General features: G+C 44.7%; 1 protein-coding gene across 2 annotated transcripts in view; it reads left to right on the plus strand.

Annotated features, from left to right (window-relative positions):
• Positions 1–21758, plus strand: part of SH3RF3 (SH3 domain containing ring finger 3) — a 477464-nt gene that overhangs the window by 249815 nt on the left and 205891 nt on the right. For both annotated transcript variants that reach the window (XM_029604598.1, XM_029604599.1), the window contains exon 2: positions 18417–18692. In XM_029604598.1, coding sequence (XP_029460458.1) covers positions 18417–18692 — 276 coding nt within the window. The remainder of the gene's footprint in view (positions 1–18416; positions 18693–21758) is intronic.

Here is a 21758-nt window from a genome sequence, read left to right on the forward strand (position 1 = left end):
GGAGCCTTTGGCGGGAAGCTGGGGGGAATCCGGAAGAGGGGGGAATCTCTCCATTTGGCCAGCGTCTAGCAAGGCCTCCAGGATTTCTGGATTAGACTCCCAGGCAGTGCTGCTAGAGGGAAACAGGGATTGCTAGGCTATCTGTACCAACTCCCGTACCTGTGAAGGAATCTGTGATTAATCTGAGATTAAGTTTTTGTGGTTTTGGAAGAAAGTGTGCTTGGTTCTTATTGCTATGGTTGTCGCTATCTTGTTGCTGTATGAAACCTGAGCAGGGACATTTTTTTGACTCCTGGAACCCCCTGGAACAGAAAATAAAAGTCGGAATTGTTTTGGAAGATTCCTATTGAGCGAGACCCTTCTTAATCCCAAGGTGTGGGTCCTGGAGCGGCATCTGACAGTCAGTAGAAGGGGAAACATGTTTTTTATTCCCCCCCCCCCCCCCCCCCCAATGCTTTTCCCCTGTCCAGCATGAGAAATACATCCCTTTGCTTGTGGGCCAGGGCCCGCTACACCATCTGCCTGACCCGCCGGAGACTGGGCCGAGGCTCCGGAACCAGCAGCAGCTCCTCTTATCATTTCATGTGCCCCCCCCCGGCAGAAACCTTGCACTGTGATCCTTTCTGGCTTCTCAAATGGCAAAACCGGCTCCCACGTTTAGACTGTAAGTTCTGGTGTCTTCGGGAACATGGACGGCTGAAAGAGAAAGTGAGCTGGGACAAGCAGCCGGAGAAATGGTGCCCCGGTATTAAGAGGGCGGTGAGAAGCGAGCTCCTTAGCGTGGCCTCACCTAGGTGCGTTCCCCCCACCCCTGACACAAAATGAAAGCAAACCCTTAGTGCATCCGAGCCCCTAGGCTCACATTTAGTGGCAACATCCGTAGCGCGTGCACCGCGGCCCCCGCCACGGCCCCCTCGCGTTCCTGACTCTCGGCTCGATGCTGCCTGGGAAAGGTCTCCGACGGTCCCGGCGTGGAGCCAGTGCGGAGCATTCCCCACCCGTCAGGCGAGGAGCTCGTCTGCTGTCGCACGTCTCAGGTAATTGCAGGATATTAGCACAGCCTTAGAGATGTGAGTGATGCGCCTGAGTAATGAGGCACAAAATTAACATTATAAATTGTAATTATTATTAATGATTTGCCGTGCGGCTGGCTTTTGTTTTCTCACACCTCATTCACTGATGTATGTTTCTCTTGCTCGCGACTGATAATTGATAACTAAGCTGTGACCTGACTAAAGCTGAATAAAAAAAAAATCTCTTACTGTAGGAAGGAAAGACACAGAGCCAGTTTAATTCTGGCATGGGGACCGTTATGTCGCATACATTTTTGTTGAGTGCAGGCGTATGATATTTTCACTGCCCTACACAATCTTGTGGTAATTTGTGTTCAGTAATAGCGGATAAGGGGAGGAGCAGCCTAGTGGTTAGAGCAGCAGGGCGGGGAAGCCAAGGTACAAATCCCACCGCTGCCCCTCGTGATGCTGGGCAAGTCGCTTTGCCCTCTGTGGCCTCCAGTGCCTTGAGTGTAAGCTCTCTGGGGCAGGGAGAACACTGACTGTTCCTGGATGTAATTTGTGGTGAGCCGCCAGTGGAAAAAGGTATGGGATTGAAAACGCAAGAAAACAAAAAATTGCATTTCAAAGTTACGGTATCTTGAGGGGGTTCCCAGCACAGACATTCTGAGATCTTTAAGAATTTGTCCAGCAGGGGTAGGTAACGCTGGTCCTCAAATGCTTCGAGTTGGTTGGGATTTCAGGATATCCTCCAGTGCGTGCAAAAGCTGCAGATATCCTGACTGAAGGACCAGCGTTGCCCACCTCTGTACTCCAGTGGGAAAGGTCCCTTAGGGGACATGAGATGCTTGGATTCCACTGGTGCTCCCATGAAATATATTTTGCAGCCCAATTCCCCCCCCCCCCCCCCTTCCCAGCTGGCTCCTCCCTCCCCCACCTGTGGTCCAAGCAGGGCCTCCATGCCCTGATGACCCCCTCTCCTTGGTATGCCCTGCCAGCCCTGCCTCCCTATGGAAACCGTGCATTTGAGGGCGGCCATTTTTTCTCCTCGGTTAAATGCTTTGAAAATGGGCTAATTCCAAGCCATTGCACGTCAGGAGCCGCGGGTTTAATCTCACGCCACGCGAGGCTTTCTAAAGATAATCTCGCCTGTAGGCCTACAGCTCAGATACCGGCATGGATTGCTCTCTCTCTTTCTTGTCTGATTTATGCACAAACATATTGTGTACACAGTACATCCGACTGGTTTCATTAGTATAAGACTAAGCAAAATAAGATGTAACAAAACAGGAACAAAAGAAATATCGCAGCCAGTCGGAATAAGGTTTAAGTCCACCCCAAGGGCGAAGGAGGGTTAAATCAACATAGAAAAGAAACGCAAGCAGAAACCGTAAGAGGCAGCAGTGAGGCTGCAAGAGAGGAATGCACGGGAAGCAGAAAAGTAAAGCGAAGCCACAGGGCCTGCCGAGGGTCACCCAAAGTTTAGGCCTTCTGCCTGAACGCTGGTTTGCACTTGCCAGGGTACCAAAGAATAGAGTCTGCCCCTTCCCCCAGCCAAAAACAAAAAAATGAACCACATTCTGACAGATGCTAAGAAAACGTTTCCAGGATAGAAGACGAAACATTAGGAAAGACTCGAATAGCGCTACCCAAACAAATTCTTCATCGTTTTTCAATAAAAGATTTTAAGCAACCAGTCACAGTTTGACTCTGAAGCAGGACTGAAATGTTTTGGGTTTTTTTTAACCATTTCACTACCAAAAGGAGGCGTCGCTGGCCGTAGGGTTGCCAACCGGCTCGTATTTTCAGGACAGGTGGGTCCAGCACTGGTTTTACCCCCCTTGCATGCTGGGACTCATTCTGAGTTCCCTATTGCATTCCCTAAGAAAAAGCAAGATTATAAGTACCCGCATGCAGGGGAGTAAAGCCAGGACTGGATCCAGCTGTCCCGCAAACCTGGAGCCAGCTGGCAACCCTAGGCACCAGCTATAGAAGCAACCTGCTTAGGCTCAGAAAAGACTTTGCTCCGCTGTGTGACCTTGATACAGTGCTATACAGATATACTAAGTCATAATAATAAAGAGATGAATGTATAGTGGAAATCAGATTGCGTAACACGCCTTAGCCTCCATTAAATGGGAAAGGAGATTTCTTCTGAACCCTCTCCCAGTCTGACCGATGTTCTTTAGCCTGAGCCTGAATATTTTTCTGGAGGTTCCCATCTTCTGCATTCTCAGTTGCTTTTTTTTCCCCTGCCGCAGGATCTTGAATGGCTTTGACCGGATTCTGAGACAGTGCAGACTTCATTAGGAAGAGTTGGGTAGCGATTGCTATGTTTGGAGTTATTAATTCTGATGCTTAACGTATTGGCCCTGGAGTTTTGATCCGGTCACTTATTTTCTTAATATCCCCCGGATACAGTGCTGTCTTGCCTCAGTAGAGTCCAAGATTGGTATCTTTTGGGTTTTGCTGGCAATGTTGCCCTCCCTGGTTTCACCTTATTTGACGACTCGTAAGCAGCAGCTTACATTTGGCTCTGACTGCACGGCCTGCTTCACGCTCTCGTCTGGTGCACCCCAAGGCTCGGCCCCTTTCAGCAGCATCATCTAACATCTTTATGCAGAGTACTTTCAAGGCTTTGGGTAGACTCTAAGCTGTAGGTTGAAGACATGCAATTTTTCTTTCCTGTAAAAATGATCTTGGGCAGGCACCAAACAATTTATTTCTCTCTGCCTCGCTTCAGTTCACAAATAAACTCTCTCTCTAGTATCAGTAAAACTGAGCTCAGAATCCTTCCTCTAATATTCCCGAGAAACTGTCATTTAACGGACTCGGTATTCCCATCACAAGTGCAGTACGTAACCTGGGAGCTCTCATTGACCCATCCACATCCAGGCAATGCACATGTCAAGGCAGTAACTGAATCCTCTTTTCATAAATGTCGTTTACTACGTCACCCGAAGCCTATACCGGATCTCCAAGGTTTCAGAACAGTCCTCCACTCCCTTCTTTTCTCAGGTATGGGCTATTGCACGTCTCTCTGCACTGGAATCCCTGCTTCTGGTCGCACGTCCACTTCGGATGCTTCGAAGCTCTTGCCGCTCGTCTTCTCGCCCGCACTCCCATTCGTGACTGCGTTACTCCTGCTCTGTTCTCTCTGCACCGGCTCCCTATCGCATGCCGGATACCGTACCAGCTGGCAGCGATCGTACACAGCCTCCATCTCCTTGGATCTCTGCTACCTTGAAGACTTATTCACCCACTTGGACTCTTCTGTCCTCAAGCCAGGGACTTCTCAAAATTCCATCTCGTAAACTTGCCCACTTAGATGAGACAGGCGACTGCACCTTTTCAGTTGCTGGACCGAATCTCTGGAAGTCTTTGCCAGCCCAGCTGTGGTCTATAAAGGAGCCAAAATCGTTTCAAGAAAGCACTCAAGGCTCACCTGTTCCGGCTTGTCTGTCATAGCCTTATTTGAATGTTACTGTGTTTGTTGATCTATTTTATTGTGATATGTATGTTTTTTAATTATTGTGGGTGTTTTTCTGTGCCCTGCCTTGAACTATGGAAGGGCGGGTAACAAGTATTTTAAAAATAAATACATTGTGCTTCAGCCCAATATTAATATGGTAAGGCCTCTTTCAGCAGTAGGCTTCAAAGTTCCCTCAACCTGTGACTGTCTTTATTCTCGTGGGTGAAGCCAGTTTCCTAACTTAAGGCATACAAACCTCACAAATAAAAACAACACCAAGTTTATCAGGGCTCTGGCTGATGACTGCTTTCCTCTTTAACCAGTAGGCCAGGCTAACCTCAAGCCTGCTTATTTCCACTGCTCTACCATTCCTCTTTACCAAGCCTGTAGTCTTACCCGCTATTCTTCTGCTTCCCAGGCTTTCCTTCCAAATATTCCTCACTGGATGTCTGGTCCCCTGCAGGATATACTCACGGATTCTCAGGCAGACTAGCAGGTCAGGAATAGCTCTACGTACTTACTTCAAGTATATATCCAGTAACCAGTATAAGCCGGTCAGCTTGATCTTGGCCAGTAGCTCCAGTCATGAACCAAAGTATCAATGAAATCCACAGGCAGGTAGGCCGGGCCCAGGTGCGAGGCAAGTAGATCAAGTCCAAGAGCAGGATCAAGGTTTGGTGGCAAGAAGTTAGGCAATTTGCTGGGAAGGCTTCCTTATTCCCAGCTACCCCTTTTCCCTGGTCCCCCGACCATTCCAGATCCTTAGGCATGTGGTATCAGAGGCTGTCCTTGAGGTCATTCCCCTTGGGGGCTTTGTTTTTATCCTGTGTTCTTAGGTTGGTCTACTGGTCAGGCCATCTGGCCTCTTAAGCTGTCCCCAGTTAAGACCCCTTGGCGACCAAATCTCCCATCCTCCATCTTCTCTTTCTTTTGTCTTGCCACGTTTCTTTCAGGGCTCTTGGAGGTGTGACCATTGCGGGGGGAGGAGCCCTGACCCTTCCATAGCTCCTTCTTTATTTTACCTCTGAGCTAACTTTATTCAGCGATTTCTGTCCTTGGGTTGACGCTGCTTTTCATGTGGTTGCTCGTTTCTCCCTGTTGGTGATCCTTGACCCTGCTGTGTGGGGTGAAGACCCCATTACAATGACTTTATCATTCAGGAAAATGGGCTCCTCCTTTAGTCAGATTTTGGGTATTGCCCTTTTGGTGAGCTTATATGGCAGAGTTGATTATAGTTAAGAATAACATATGTTATATTTTTCTATGACTTTTTCCTACCTTGGTAGTGCACTATTTGATACGTCTCATAAAAATCTGCTTCTCCTTGAATTACAGCGAAAATATGATGAGAAATGAAGCAGAGCAGCTGCATCAGTGGAATTGTGTGGCCTGCGCGTTAAAATCCTTTGATTCAAATCTCTGATTCCATCACGTTGCCAGTATCACTGCTTCCCAGTCCTTTCCCACTCAGAAAAACAATTCAGCATTTGTTCACATTTTACATTTATTAATGATAGAAGAAAAGATGTGAAAGGTAGGTTTTAAATTTAAATTTGTATTTTCAGTTCGAAACCCCAAAATGCATGTGAAAAGCTCCTCAGCTTGGAGGCATTCTCCTTGTTGAAATTACTTTTAAGGTTTGTAGATATTGAAATGACGAGAGAGAAAGTGTATGCAGATTTGGGCTCATTGAAGTGCAGTGCCCTGGGCAGGCATCCTTTCCCTGCATACCCGGTGTTGTGTTGTTGTCTACTTAACATGCACAGTTCTGCTAAGAAATTATAAAACGGCCTCCATTCAGTCCTGCAATTACTTAATCTCTCAAGAATCTACCCTGCATGAAAGGTTTTTGAAGATCAGGAAAGGAAGAAATTGGTAATAAGAAGCTGTTCTTTCAACTCTGGCCAAATGCTAGAAAGAGAAAGAGGCCTTATTAAATGTCATGGAGACTTTGAAGAGATCAGCGTTTTGGCTTTTGTCTGGTTAGAGGAAGAATAATGGAGACTCTCATAGTGTCTTATTTTCCCCCAAAATGTATTTTTCCAAGGGTAAATTCAGTAAAATATTCTTGTGGCATGAAAAAATGAGGCACAGTGAGGGGATAGTATCTGTGCGTGGGAAAAACAAGCGAAATTGATCTGATATGGAGGAGGTGTGGAGGATGATGGGGATCCACTCGCTAAAATGCTGCATTTTTGTTCCCGTGTAGAACATTACCATTCGTTTCAACGGTGAAGCTCTGTGCTTTATCTCACTTCTTAGAATAATGGTAGTGGTAGATATGAGAGACTTGTGTGATATACCTGAGTAATGAAGGAACCTGGATACTGAAAAAAGTGTGAAGATTGTAAAGAGAGGAATAAAAATATAACAACAATATTAATAATAATAAACATGTTTAGAATTAATACAGTCTGGTGCATTTTACACTTTATCCTTTTTTAAATCTTGTGTACATGTTTTGTGTTTGTTGTGTACATTTTTTTTATGTGGGGATGTCCCATTTTTGCCCTTAAAAGGTAGCCCTGCCCTTTACAAACATGTCAACTTTGGCATCTGCTGGTCTGAGTGCCCTTAGAGTCACAGTAGACGTTGCCTTCATGTGATGTATGATGATGATGAGGGGTCAAGGGGAGAGGTTGGCCAGGCCTCATCCGAGTGGAAGGATTTCAGGCAAAGGGAATTCCTGGGAGTCCAGAAAGTGGGAGGTTGAAGTGTTCCCGAAGAGCATGGGATCCCAGGAGCCTTGAGGATACAAGGGATTATTTGGAAACTGAGAGATGCCAAAGGAGAGAGATTCTGTCTAGGAGCATCAAAAACTGATTAAACCCAATTCAGCCAATAACTCCAGAGAGAGAGAAAGAGGAACAAAAAGAATCTGTGAGGGCCCAGGGTAGAAGGGTACCTGCCCCTAAGAGCTACCTGTTTGGGAGGGTGTGTGAGGAGATACTGAGATTTATTTGTGTACCGTGGATTTGCGGTTCAGTACTGGTGCATTTGTACCTGCTATTTCACTGTCTCTCAAAATGAGCAGAATTTCTCCAAGAGGGCTGGCTTTGAGGGTATCTTATTTCCCAGCTCCTCTATCCTCCATGTTCTCATGCCACTCCAAATAAAGCCACAGGATTCACTCACTTTGGGGTAAATTTTAAAAGCCCACTGTGCACTTCAATTAGGGGATGTGCGAATATATTGGGCTCATGAGTACCGAGCGGATTTTAAAAGGCACCTGGACAAGCGCATCAATGCTGCAACGCACACATCTGAGGTTTTCAAACGGGTGGGGGGGGGGGCGTGGTCTGGGCAGGGCATGGGTAGCACATGGGCTTTTTGAGGCTTGAACCAGAAATGTGCACGTAAATACTTGCGCGATCGAATGCACGCCGAAGTAACTTCACTTCTGCTATGAATGGCATCTAAGCAGACATGCACCCACGCGCTGGCTTGAAAGTGACCATCTTTGAGTCCAGCCAGTCTCGTTCATTTTCTTGCATATGTACCCAGCAGAAAGTACAGATTCCAGTTACGATGATGTATGTTCAATTCAATAAAATCCCAAACTATCGGCACCTCAGTAATTGTTATTAACACTGTTGCCATTTAATAGTCCAACATCAAGCAATGCTGCTCATGTTTCTGAGATTTCTCCATCAGTGGACCTAGCGTCACCCCCACGGTACTCGGCAAGAGGAGTCCCAAACAGTTGGCGTTTCCATCCCTGGAGCCTCTAAAGGTCCTCGAGGGTAGCATGCTGGAGAAGGAGATGTTGCCAGTTCAGTGCTCTCCCAGAAACGACTCAACTAACCACTGGAGCATGCTCAGATAAAAATTCCACAAAGGCTGCTTGAGTCCAATTTCAACTAGCAGCCATCAGCGTTTGGGACTGTGATTGTTTTCCTGCCATCACTTTATTCTTGAACAACACCCACTGGTGTGAAGTGTGGTTTGTGGCGTGCTAAAAGCTGATGTACAGAAGAGCCCCAGAGAGGTAAACTTAAGGACCTTCAAAAGCAATACTCTCCCCCCGCCCCCCCACCCGTGCAGGGGTCCCGGGAAGACATGGGGGCCTCGTGTGGTCCTTGGTACTCTCCATGTGCCTCCATGCCCAAGAGAGGATTGGGACAGGGGCTAAATTCGTATAACAAGATCACTTAGATTTAGCCAACACATGGCCTTTGTTCTTTGTTTACTGTTTATAGTTGTTGTTTTTAATATATGCAGTATTATTTTTACAATAAGATGGCCTATCTGATTACTGCAATGCTGTAGTAACGTTAAGAACCGTAGACTGAAGTCCTTTTATGAATATTAAACTAGGCACATTCTTTTGTATGTCTAAAGCTTAGCCAATCCAGAGTGGTTACAACAAATATTAACAGCTGAGATTATTAAAAGCCTGGGAAAATAAAAGAAAACAAAATTCCTAAATTTTAATAACACGGAAGCCTCTTCCAAAGAGTAGGGCCAGCAACACTGAACTTTCTTTCACTCACGCAATTTGAGTCAATCTAAGAAGTTTAAAAGAAAGGGCATCCAATAAACTTCAAAAAGATTGGAATGTTTGACATGGGACGAAACACTTTTAAAACAAAGTTAAAACAAGTGAGAAGAAAGGGGAACCTCCCCTCCCTTGCAGCTCTCTAAAATGTCACTTCCTCCTCCTTAAAGCTGCCAGCTGGCTCCAGATTTTCAGGGCAGGTTGATCCAGTCCTGGTTTTACCCCATTGCATGCTGGGATTTATTCTGATTTCCCTAAGACAAGCAAGACTTTATAAGTACCTGCATGCAGGGGCGCAAAACCAGGACTGGATCAACCTGTCCTGAAAATCTGGAGCCAGTTGGCAACCCTCCTCCTCCTGCTGTACATCCTGGATCTCCACTAAGGAAAGGGGGCACATGTAATCAAGGTCTCTTTCCCCTAACACTCAAACACACTCAATAAAAACAATTATACCATTTTTTTCCAAAAGAAAAATCTTTTGTTGACAAACCATACAGCAAAACTGTTGGAAATGTTATAGACTGCACAAAAAGGTAACAGTGAAACAGGCAAGGCAGAGTGTGTACGAGGGAACGTAGTGCAAAGGAACCTGGCCATTGGTGATACCTGTCAGTCATGGACAGGAGGTAGGCATCATGGGGCAATCCGTATGTGCCACTGGCTCTTGAATTATGGCGTTGCGGGTTTTGGCCTGGAGACCATCGATGAGAGGGCTCCTCTGGTTTGCCTGGACTTGGTGGGGGGTAACTGTTAGGAGGTAGCCCTGCTAGAGGCTGTGGTTGGAGGTTGCTGCCGTCAGTCTGGACCTTTGCCTGCCATCAGACTGGGTTTGTTCACCGCGACGTACCTCAGCCAACTCCCGCATCCTACGGGTGCGCAAACCCATCTCCTTTTGCAGAGACTTCAAGGCCCTTGTGGACTGTGTTGTCTCCCCGCTATTGGCTAGTCAGGAAGTAGGAAGGGTGTGGTGGCGTGGCCCGTTAGTCGGTGCCGGATGGATCTGCCCAGATGTCAGTGGAGGATGACGGGGAGGGCTGTGTTAAAGCCCGATGTACCTCTGCCATTAAAACCAGCAGGTAACTTACATTACTAGGGCATTTTTCACGCTAGTTAGTACATAGCCCTCCTCCATGTAAATGCTTCTGTGTGGTCCTTGCCTGTGTCATGGCATCTTGCTAGTTCCCATAAATGCTCTTTTTACTGCTCAGCAATGTTAAGTTGCTCAGTTTTTTTTTTCTTCTCACAGTTAAAGATTATTGACCAAAAAAAATTCTTTACCTTCCTTTTTACAATGCAGGGAGCTATTAAACGTGCACGCCGTACTGTGCAAAATGTTCTCTGGTGAAGATTATTAAAAACAACCATTATTATTATTTTTTTTTTTTTGCTGTCTGAAATGAAAAATCTTCTGGTATTACCATTTAATTGCTTTGTGGTTGATGTTTGTTGCCTTGCCAGCAGGCTTTAGCTTAAATGCTGCAGTTTAACCTTGCTGAAACATAAAATCAGTGATTGAGCTGTCTACATATGATTAAGTCTAGGGCAGAGTGTGTTCTGAGTGAATTAAAGCTTCAGGCCTCTATGCCAGTATTGATCATTTCCGCTGTCGGTATGAAAGAAAAGACTCCTGTAACTTACGCCTCCCCCCTCCTGCAAGAGGTTTCTGCCAGGAGGAAAAAATAAATACCACTGGATGTGGAGATATAGGCTAAGAGAGTTTCTATCCCTAGAAGACGAGTTTTCAAGCTTTAACTTATACTTGTATGCTTTTTAACTGGAAAAACGTATGTGTCCTACTGGGAAAAATGGACTGATCCTTTTCACCTCGAGTACGGCTAGGAGTGAGCCAGTCCAGTTGGGGGGTGTAAGCAAGCAGAGAGAAAATGTGAGAATTTTGGCAGAAAGTTGTAGTGCGTGTGAGAGGAGCTTGGTGTAGTACAGAGAAATGCGCACATGCACTGACAGAGACTTCTTGCTGCAAGAGCCAGAAGCAGTAAGCTCCAGTAGGATTTACCTTTTGCATTAAGCCAGAGGATGCTAGAAGAATCTAGAGGATAGTAAAAGAAGACCCCTTAATACAGGCCTCTATACAGGACTTTTTATCTATGTTCAATAGGCTCCCTCGATTGTGTGGCCACAGGAAAAAACACATAATTTAGTTTATTGCTGCATAATTTACAATCTGCCACACAATCAATATTCCTGAAGCTTCCACACCAATCATTTGAAGAAAGCTGCAGGGTGCCTGTCTTCAAGTCTCAGCTATTTCTCTGCTCCTGTCCCTTCCCCTCCCTTCACAAACAGCCTGCAGGGAACAGGATGGGAGGGGGGAGTGAACCTGAAGCTGGAGCAGAGAGCAGAGTAGAGAAGAAGCAACTCTGCTCCCTAATCTGGCCCCTCTCTGCAATTGTTCACCCCCCCCCCCTACTCCTCTCCTGAAGGAAACAGGAGGGGAGGGGTGAAGTTAGAGTGGACAGTCAGAATGTTTGATCCTGCAATGACCTCTTACTCATACCAAAGATGGTTTTGATATAATTATTGGATGGAGTGATGTTTTTAGAAGAAATTCACCTTTATACAAAGGTTCTTGCACCTGCATATGTGGTCAACCATGCATCAGCTACAAAGATTTGGATGTGTTTTTGGAAATCTGCAACCGCTGGTGTCCCATATCTGGCAGAGAGGACATTAATTTCAATTTATAGAATCCTTGATGACTGGCACTACTGCTGACAAGTTTCAAATTCAATTTAATTTAATCCCTTTTTGTTAATTCAATCCCTTTTTGTGTCTATTTGCCCAATACATGCACACGTGTCTTTCAATGGTATTAACTGAGGACATTTTCGGCGTACATAGGTTCATATGCTCAGAAAGATGGCATGGCCTTCCTCAAGAAAATATGAAAAGGATGATTGCACTATTTCAATTAAAAATAAAAGTGAAATTTCACAGTAAACACTTGTAACATGCATTAACTACTAAAAAAATTGACTTTTTTTTTTTGCATAATCAGATATGTGAATCTTTGCAAAATTAAGCACATTTTTCATATAATTGCTGCAGAATTTAAAAACTCGACCACAGAGTTTGCTAACCCTTGCCACAGAAGCCTGAAAAATCTTCTGCAGGAAACTGTCTATGGTAGACTGAGCAGCAGGACCAGCAAAGAGAGAGGCTTCCTGGCAAGACATTAAAAAGTCTGATCAAGCTGTTTTATGCAACAGCATGGGTAGAAGGAGTAGATGGCACATGGACTATAATATCCCTGAAATGCCTTTGATTCTGCTTTTGTGGGAAAAGAATGATCACACCAGTGTGTTGGCATGGCGGCCCGAAAGTGATAGACTGATGGACTTAACCTTGTAGTTACAAGACAGGTGAAATCTTTTCTTTGTCCTACAAAGAAGCAGTGTGGAGCACAGAGGAACCCTTCACCCTTTGGACTGAGGAGCAGGAATTTCCCTCTAATGAAAGTAAAAGTGGAGGTTGAGCTGCACCTTGTTTAGTTTGAGAGCGAGGCGTGGTCTGTGTTTTATTTGAAGCAATAAAATAATTGACCACAAATAAACGAATCACTTCTGCAAACATTTGCTCCATGAGCTGCTGGATTAGCGGATTTACAATTTTGACCCTCAAATAAACAGATGCAAGTCATTGGGAGCACCTCCCTGATACGAGACGTGGATTGTTGCTGCCATCCTGGATTTCCGTCCGTCCGTTGAGAGGACCATCTTTATGATCCCTTACCAGGATTCGCACCCCCCACTTCCCCTGCCACAAGGAAGGGTGTGGTTACATAGAAGAAGACGTTAGTGCAGGAGGTCAGTTACTAACAATGAGATGTACAGGATTTTTTCCTATCTCCCTGGAACAATGTAAAGCATGCAACCAAGATCCTGTGTCTTGCCTAAAAATATAGAAATATATTCAGTACTTCAGGGTCTAGTGTAATGGAGGCAAAATGTTTTTCTCCCTTGTCAACTAAATCATTTCTTCTGGTAAGGAGACTTCTGCTTCCTTATTTTAAAAAGTTGATTGCTTTATTGACCCCAGAAAAAAAAAGGATGACTCTAGAGGTTGTGTTATTTTTTTTTATTGGACTGACAAAAGAAGCAAAACAAAACTAATTTGTAAATCTTCTTGTGCGTTAGTTTCCAGAGCCCCACTAGGAGCTTTCTTCAGATGCCTGTACAGTGATGTATGTATCAACGGCAAGGGCTATTCCCCAGAGCTCCTAACCATGCGCATTGTCTCTGCTTGGACCGGGAGGTTTCACTACAAGTTCCCAGCAGTGCTTAAGAGTGCAGATAGGGGGGCGCATGGATTTTTGTTGCAAGCTTGAAATGACGCAAAACCCCAGGGTTCAGTCCGTCCCCAGTCCTTTTCAACATCTACATTCGCCCAATCTGCTCCTTCCTTCAGTCTTTTGACATTGAATGTCATTTGTTTGCCAATGACATCCAACTTTCTGCGCAGAAATGGGATCAGACTGAACCTCATTCATTGCCAATCTCAATTCTTGTCTTACAGCAATAGCCCCACTAAATCAGAACTCCTTCTGATTTAAAGTCATCCCCTTCAATCTTTACCTTCCCTGGCAGGTAACCCCCTTACAACCTAAGGAGGTCAACTTGATCGGAACCTCATGATGGAAACTCATATCTCTAAGGGGATAGGAACCTCCGAAATGCATGTGTGCCAGCTTCGCCAATGGTGCAACTAGCTTGCTGAGCACAATTTTGTTACCATCGCCAGCCGAATCAACAATTGCAACTCTGTTTAATGGCATCACACAAATTAGCCTGAGGCACCTTCAGCTTCTTTAGAATATGGCCACTAGGATTTTGGTAGGAGCCAAGGCAACCGACCGCATAACACCAGTACTACACCAGCTGCACTGGCTCCCAGTAAAAAGCAGGACGCCCATCAACACCCTCTGCTTCATCTGCGTATGCATGAATAAACAAGCTCCTGAGTATCTCTCAATTTATTTTCCACTACACTCCCATTAGAGAACTTTGATCCTCCCAAATAGTTCTTCTCTCTTCTCCTCTTCTAGCTTTGGCTAGATTATCCTGTACGAGATTTCCTACCTTCAGTTGTTATGCAACAAAATCTGGAACAAGGTATCACTGCCCTATGCCTCAATCTGTGATACTTCACTTTCTGGGAAAATGGTAAGGCATGGTTCTTTGTCCACACCTTCCCTTAGAGTCCCCCAACAGGAGCACTCAAAAGTGTTACAGGCGTAAAAATGAGCATATATGCACATGAGAAGCCACTACTAGCGTATTCGTATTTTATAAAAGACCAAACTACACACACATAGTTGCGATGGAAAAGGTACAGAGAAGGGCAACTAAAATGATAAAGGGGATGGAACAGCTCCCCTATGAGGAAAGACTAAAGAGGTTAGGACTGTTCAGCTTGGAGAAGAGACGGCTGAGGGGGGATATGATAGAGGTGTTTAAAATCATGAGAAGTCTAGAACGGGTAGATGTGAATTGGTTATTTACTCTTTCAGATAACAGAAGGACTAGGGGGCACTCCATGAAGTTAGCATGGGGCACATTTAAAACTAATCTGAGAGAGTTCTTTTTCACTCAACGCACAATTAAACTCTGGAATTTGTTGCCAGAGGATGTGGTTAGTGCAGTTAGTGTAGCTGGGTTTAAAAAAGGATTGGATATGTTTTTGGAGGAGAAGTCCATTACCTGCTATTAATTAAGTTGACTTAGAAAATAGCCACTGCTATTACTAGCAACAGTAGCATGGGATCTTCTTGGTGTTTGGGTACTTGCCAGGTTCTTATGGCCTGGATTGGCCACTGTTGGAGACAGGATGCTGGGCTTGATGGACCCTTGGTCTGACCCAGTATGGCATGTTCTTGTATTTTTACTTTCATGCACATATATATATATATATATAGGCATGTAAAAAAAAGAGTGGTCTAGCAGCATTCCTGGCCGGGGCCAACAGTTACACATAAAAGTTGCAATTTTAAATACGGCCGCATATGTTTCCAACTTATTCGCATATTTTGTACCTGTTATTTATCTGGTTAGGTGATTAGAAATATGTTTATTGTGTAGTACTGATTGGGTGGGAGGTCTGGCTGAACTGGGGGGGAGTTCAGGCTGAAGAACCAGGAAGGTTTCGATGACCTGGAGAAGGACTGGCAAAACTGGTGGACTAATTGGCGAAACTGGTAATAAACATGTGGATAAAGGTGAACCGGTAGATGTAGAATACTTGGATTTTCAGAAGGCGTTTGACAAAGTCCCTCATGAGAGGCTTCTAGGAAAAGTAAAAAGTCATGGGATAGGTGGTGATGTCCTTTCGTGGATTACAAACTGCTTAAAACACAGGAAACAGAGAGTAGGATTAAATGGTCAATTTTCTCAGTGGAAAAAGGTAAACAGTGGAGTGCCTCAGGGATCTGTACTTGTACCGCTGCTTTTCAATATATTTATAAAAGATCTGGAAAGAAATATGACAAGTGAGATAATCAAATTTGCAGATGACACAAAATTGTTCAGAGTAGTTAATTCACAAGCGGATTGTGATAAATTGCAGGAAGACCTTGTGAGACTGGAAAATTGGGCATCCAAATGGCAGATGAAATTTAATGTGGACAAGTGCAAGGTGATGCACATAGGGAAAAATAACCCATGCTATAATTACACAATGTTAGGTTACATATTAGGAGCTACCACCCAAGAAAGAGATCTAGGCGTCATAGTGGATAACACATTGAAATCGTCGGTTCAGTGTGCTGCAGCAGTCAAAAAAGCAAACAGAATGTTAGGAATTATTAGGAAGGGAATGGTGAATAAAACGGAAAATGTCATAATGCCTCTGTATCGCTCCATGGTGAGACCACACCTTGAATACTGTGTACAATTCTGGTTGCCGCATCTCAAAAAAGATATAATTGCGATGGAGAACGTACAGAGAAGGGCTACCAAAATGATAAGTGGAATGGAACAGCTCCCCTATGAGGAAAGACTAAAGAAGTTAGGGCTGTTCAGCTTGGAGAAGAGACGACTGAGGGGGGATATGATAGAGGTGTTTAAAATCATGAGAGGTCTAGAACGGGTAGATGTGAATCGGTTATTTACTCTTTCGGATAATAGAAAGACTAGGGGGCACTCCATGAAGTTAGTATGGGGCACATTTAAGACTAATCGGAGAAAGTTCTTTTTCACTCAACGCACAATTAAACTCTGGAATTTTGTTGCCAGAGGATGTGGTTAGTGCAGTTAGTATAGCTGTGTTTAAAAAAGGATTGGATAAGTTCTTGGAGGAGAAGTCCATTACCTGCTATTAAGTTCACTTAGAGAATAGCCACTGCCATTAGCAATGGTTACATGGAATAGACTTAGTTTTTGGGTACTTGCCAGGTTCTTATGGCCTGGATTGGCCACTGTTGGAAACAGGATGCTGGGCTTGATGTTCTTATAAAGTATGCAAATGTACAAGATTAAAGTACGTTGACCTTCTTCATGGCTCTTCCTTTTCCTCTATAAGAAAGAAAACGTGATACTCTGGAAGGGCTTTGGCTGGGCCACAGGCTTCTTTTTATTGTTTTTGGCTATTGGGATTCTGGTACCAATTCACAGCTACTTGGGGTTACTCCCTCTATTTTATTAGGACCCACAGCAGGACTTCAGGTCAGGAGCCCTGCACCAGGACTTCATCTGCAACTCTTGTGTCCTGGGCTTTAAATTTGGTCACCAGGAGTCATCCTGAACAATATCCAGGACCCGTGTGTGCCCTCAACCTTGTGAAAGATGCAGGTGCAAAAAACGTTCTTTTTTAATGCAACTTTTTACAAGCCACGTTCAAATTCGTGCACCAAGAGCCAGTATAATGCAGATAATATTGGGTTTTGCTGTGCGAGTGCACACACACGCATGGCTGAGATGGAACAGCGTCCATGACTCATGCTGCCTCGGCTGAATGGCGCACGAAGCAGGGCCTGCCACTGAGCCATGAGCCCTATTTATTTACTTTCATCGGCTCCCCCCGTATCCTGCTGTGCTTTTCCCAGCGGATCAGGGGTACAACACCCCTGGGCCTCCGGGTCCCTAATCTGATGACCCAGCTATGCAAATTAACCGGGTCTTTTAGACCAGGCTGTGACAATGTACCCGATGAATATGCACTGTGGATATTCTAAAAAAAATCAGAGCGGTTTGCCAGCTTTTGCGGAACAGAAATGCGGGCAGGTGATTTATCATGCGTGATGGGGAGCCTGAGGTCAGGGTGGTCAGCGCTGTGCAGTGACAATCCAGAAGGGCTGCCGCTCGGTACCGCACTGCGCCCCCTGATGTCATTCTCTTATCACGCAGGTTATAAACCAATCTCCCCGTGGGCGTGGGAAGAGTCTTTGTGGGTAGGACTGGGGGAAGGGAGGATAGGATGGTAGGGTCCCGGAGTGTGCGCTATCGATGGCTTTTAAGGATGTTTTGTATGTGCGTGTGCTCATTCACAGCCCGTTTACCTTTGAAAAGGGGGTGGGCTTGGGAACAGGGGGAGGAGATATAGTACACAGAGGGGCTTGCATGTTGAAATCCCAGCATGTACCCAGGCCCTTGTTAACTCCCACAGGGTTTCCCCCTGGAAAATGCGCTTGCGACTCTGCAGGTGCCCTTCACTCACCCCCCCCACCTCTCTCAAGATTTCCCCCTTTAAGACCTACGGCTAAAAATGGGGTATCAGAGGAAGAGCAGGACAAGAATAAGAGAAATAAAATCCAGGAATGTGTAGAGAATTCATGTTTACGAAGTTCAAAATGGACCAAGAAAATAAAAAAAAAATAGTAATGTATAATATTATCATTTAAATCATTGCATAAACCAGTTTAAAAGGTATATTTTGATTTTTTTTTGTTTTTTTTAATGCAGCCATGCCTCATAATTCACCGTTTCTTAAACCGTGTGTTTAAATTTCTGACATCGGTTCAGTCAGTTATAATGTCTGGCTCACTGTAGGCTTGCCAATGTGAAATTATTCTGCAGCCACAATTAATGCTTTCAGTAATTTTTATTATCCTCCATGGTAATAGTCAGTGCTACTCAGGAAACCAAGATTACTATCAGAGCCATATTAAAAACATGTGCTTAACGGATCAGTATTAGTCCAAAATGTAATAATTGGAAGATATTTGTATAAAACGGAAAGGAGAAGGCAACATTCAGAGAAACGCATTGGTTTTTGAGCGATGCTTCTTCTTTTAGTTGACTCCAACAAGCTGAAACAGGTAGATAAGAAAAAAAAAAATTGCTTGCTAGATGCAATCAGAATTTCAGGTCTTAAAATTGTCAAACACAAATTCTTGTTTCTGTGCAAACAAGTAGGAAAAGAGAGTTGAAGCAGATGCTAACCGATTGTACTGAAAATTATCTTATGTTTTGTTTTGCAGAATATTTCTCAGATTCCCTTTGGCAAAGCTCTTTACAACTATGAGGGGAAAGAACCCGGGGACCTCAAGTTCAACAAGGGTGACATCATCATTCTGCGACGGAAAGTAGATGAGAATTGGTACCATGGCGAGCTGAATGGGAATCATGGTTTCTTCCCAGCCAGCTACATCCAGAGCGTCAAGGCCATTCCCAGTCCCCCAGCTCAGGGCAAAGCACTTTATGATTTTGAGATCAAGGATAGAGATCAAGACAAGGACTGCTTAAGCTTTACTAAGGTAAAGTACCACGATATCTTTTAGCTCATGAAAGTATGCATTGGTTAATGGTAAATTTTTAAATCCCAGATCAGAAATCAAATCCCCTCTTCTTCTACAAATCGAATTCATTGTCTTAGCAGGCTTCCGTGCATGTATTGGTACTGGGATAACTGCGTTTCCCCGATGGTTGGAGATGTACACCTTGGCCATGTTTCAAAAGTCATACAGCATGAGGCTTTTTACACTGTGCTATTTGTTATTGGTTATTCCTGATCGCTGGAAGGAGTTTACCTATAAATTCTGGTTATAAAAAGAATGCATTGTTGGTGGCAGGGCTTATCGAGGCTCTCTCCCTGGGGCCTTGGTGCTTGCCTGTGAGGGAAGGCAATGCCTCACATGAAACTGTAGATATTATTGGCTTTCAAGAAGTAGAAATATGGCTGACTGTGAGCCTGATCCTACAGTGTACATGAAATTATAAAGCAGAGATTCTGAATTTTCACTGCATGAGAACACTTTGCTAAGGAATAAACACTGATGTCTACTTTTTAAATTTGCATTACATAAAAAAAAAAACCAATGCAAATTATGCAAGCTGGATATGAAGTCCTGTTAGTGCCATGGCCCTCCCTCTGTTTTCCACTGGCAGAGCAGGAGGCAGAAGCAAAGAGAATCAGATAAATGAATCTGTCTTCCAGTCATGTGCTTCCGCCAGCTGGAATGCTTTCAGATTCAGAAAACTTTATTGTCATTACAATTTGTACAAGACTTGCCAAAATAATACATGATTTATTGATTCATTCATTCATTCAATTTTCTATACTGCAGCCCCAGTCTAAATAAGGTCGTCCAGTGCAGTTCACAGATTTAATCAACCTTTCACGACTGCTGTACTCTTTCAGACTTTGAGATGTTGGCCAGCAAAATACTATGAGGCCGATATTTAAATCAGTTTGTTCGGCTAAATTCAGACTTAGCCAGACAAACCGTGGGATTTAAAAATCCTGCTGGTTTGACTGCCCCCTGATTTTAGCTGGAAACTATAAGCTAAAAACTTATCCGGCTATGTCCGAGGTGGTCTGGGGAAGAGCAGTGTTATCCGACTAAATGCCAGTTTTCAGTGTCGTCTTTCCAACATAGATGGATCACTTTAGGACTCCTGGAGAAGTGTTCTTAAGTTAGCCTGATAAACTTACCTAACCAATTTTCACATAGCCGGGATATTCAGCAGCATGTCTGTGCTGCTAAATATCCTGATGAAGTTAGCTGGGTACATGTTTTTACGTAACTTTGCCAGCCACCTAGTGGGCTGAAAATAGATCCCTATATTAACATTTCAGTGTGATTATTTGGGCCTGTTTTGAACTGCGAGTTAATCATCAAATAGCAAGTTCACACACATGCACACACAAGATGCTGGGTCAGATCCAGAAGGCAGGGAGATGAAGCAAGCAGGACTGAAGAGACACAAGGCAGGCTGGACCGGAGAGACGAGGCAGGAAGCAGGATCAGGAACAAAGGAACCAGGAGCAGCAATACACACACTACACACAACTATGCAGGAAACCCGTTGCGGAAGCAGAAAAATGTTGCAAGACGAGACTTTTATATAGGCCCAAAGGGATGATATCATCAGAGAGCGCCCATCCCGGTTTTTCCACCACGGAGTGCATATTATGGGCGCACAGGGGCACGCACGCACCTGTGGGGAAGTAGAACCCTGGCAGCATGGCGGCCATAGAGGTTGGAGCTGGTGGCATTTCCCAACGCGCCGAGCTGGCCGTTGAGGTTGTAGACATGGCAGCAAGGGAGGGGCTCCAGCGACTTCCTGGCGGTGTGGAGACTGAGCGGCTTCAGGAGGTGAATGCGGCCATTTGCAAGCCGTCAAACATAACAGGAAGATCAAAGAAAAATGCTACTAAGATGCTAAGCCAACAAAGAGAATGAGAAGAAGGCCAAAGGCCTGTGGGACCTTGTTCCTCCCATCTCACCTCCCACTGTGTTGCAGAACATCCGTCTCTGGGCTTTGCTTCTCCCACTTCCACCTGTGTGGCACGATAAAGTGCCTCCGAGTCTTGTTCAGCGACAGGACGGAGAGTTTGATGAGCATCTTTGCAGGCTGCAGGGAGGGTAGGTAACAGGTTTGAGTGGAGTGGGGTGGGAAGGAACAGCAGGCCCTTTTTCTGTACCGGGGAGGATGACATGTTCGATCTAGGATGCCTTTTTCCTGTAACAGGTGGCGGGGGGCGGATAAAGGAGGCCTAGAGGCTTTTGCTGTTTTCCTGTACTGGTGTGGGGGGGATCGTCAGGTGTTGCAAGGCCCTGACCCTTCTGCTGAAAGCCTGGGGATTTGGCCACAGATTGAAACAACCCAACTTCCACCAAAGTTAATTCTCCTCCTGAGGTGTAGTTAACTTTGCTGAGCTCGGTGGGCTGTGTTAACACTTGTTAGGTTTTTTTTAACATTGAATAATACATCCAGGGTTAATCCCAAATAAGCATGCTTGCATGCATGTTAGAATTACTGTCAGGAAATTGGCAGTAACAGAAACACGTATACAAATATCTCATGTAATAACATGCTTAGTGCATGGGTATTAGATAATGACCACATTAATGCGCTCACGCCCATTAATACACAGGCATGTAAGTCTTTCCATTTAAAATATCCCTACCTCTCTCAGCCAACTCAAAATGTGACTAAGTCGATAGCTTCCCCATACCTGGATGGTCCTAGATGGAAAACGATTTAAGCTCTGAATACTTCAGAGCTGAGCTTCCTGTGCAGAGAGAGAGGTGAAGCCAGGTTGAGCAGGTAAGAACTGAAGCTAAGAATGCAGTTTACAAGTTTCTGTCCTTTCGTGGATTACAAACTGGTTAAAAGGCAGGAAACAGAGAGTAGGATTAAATGGTCCATTTTCTCAGTGGAAAAAGGTAAACAGTGGAGTGCCTCAGGGATCTGTAACCCCCAACCCCTCTTCTTCAGTAAAGGAATCCGACCCTCAGAGGCCAGGACCTCACTCTCCAGACCCCCCTTATCACATTATACCAATCTCGTCATGTAAAAAATATGCATCCAAACGC

The sequence above is a fragment of the Rhinatrema bivittatum genome, chromosome 5, assembly GCF_901001135.1.
Source record: "Rhinatrema bivittatum chromosome 5, aRhiBiv1.1, whole genome shotgun sequence".
Taxonomy (NCBI): Eukaryota; Metazoa; Chordata; class Amphibia; order Gymnophiona; family Rhinatrematidae; genus Rhinatrema; species Rhinatrema bivittatum.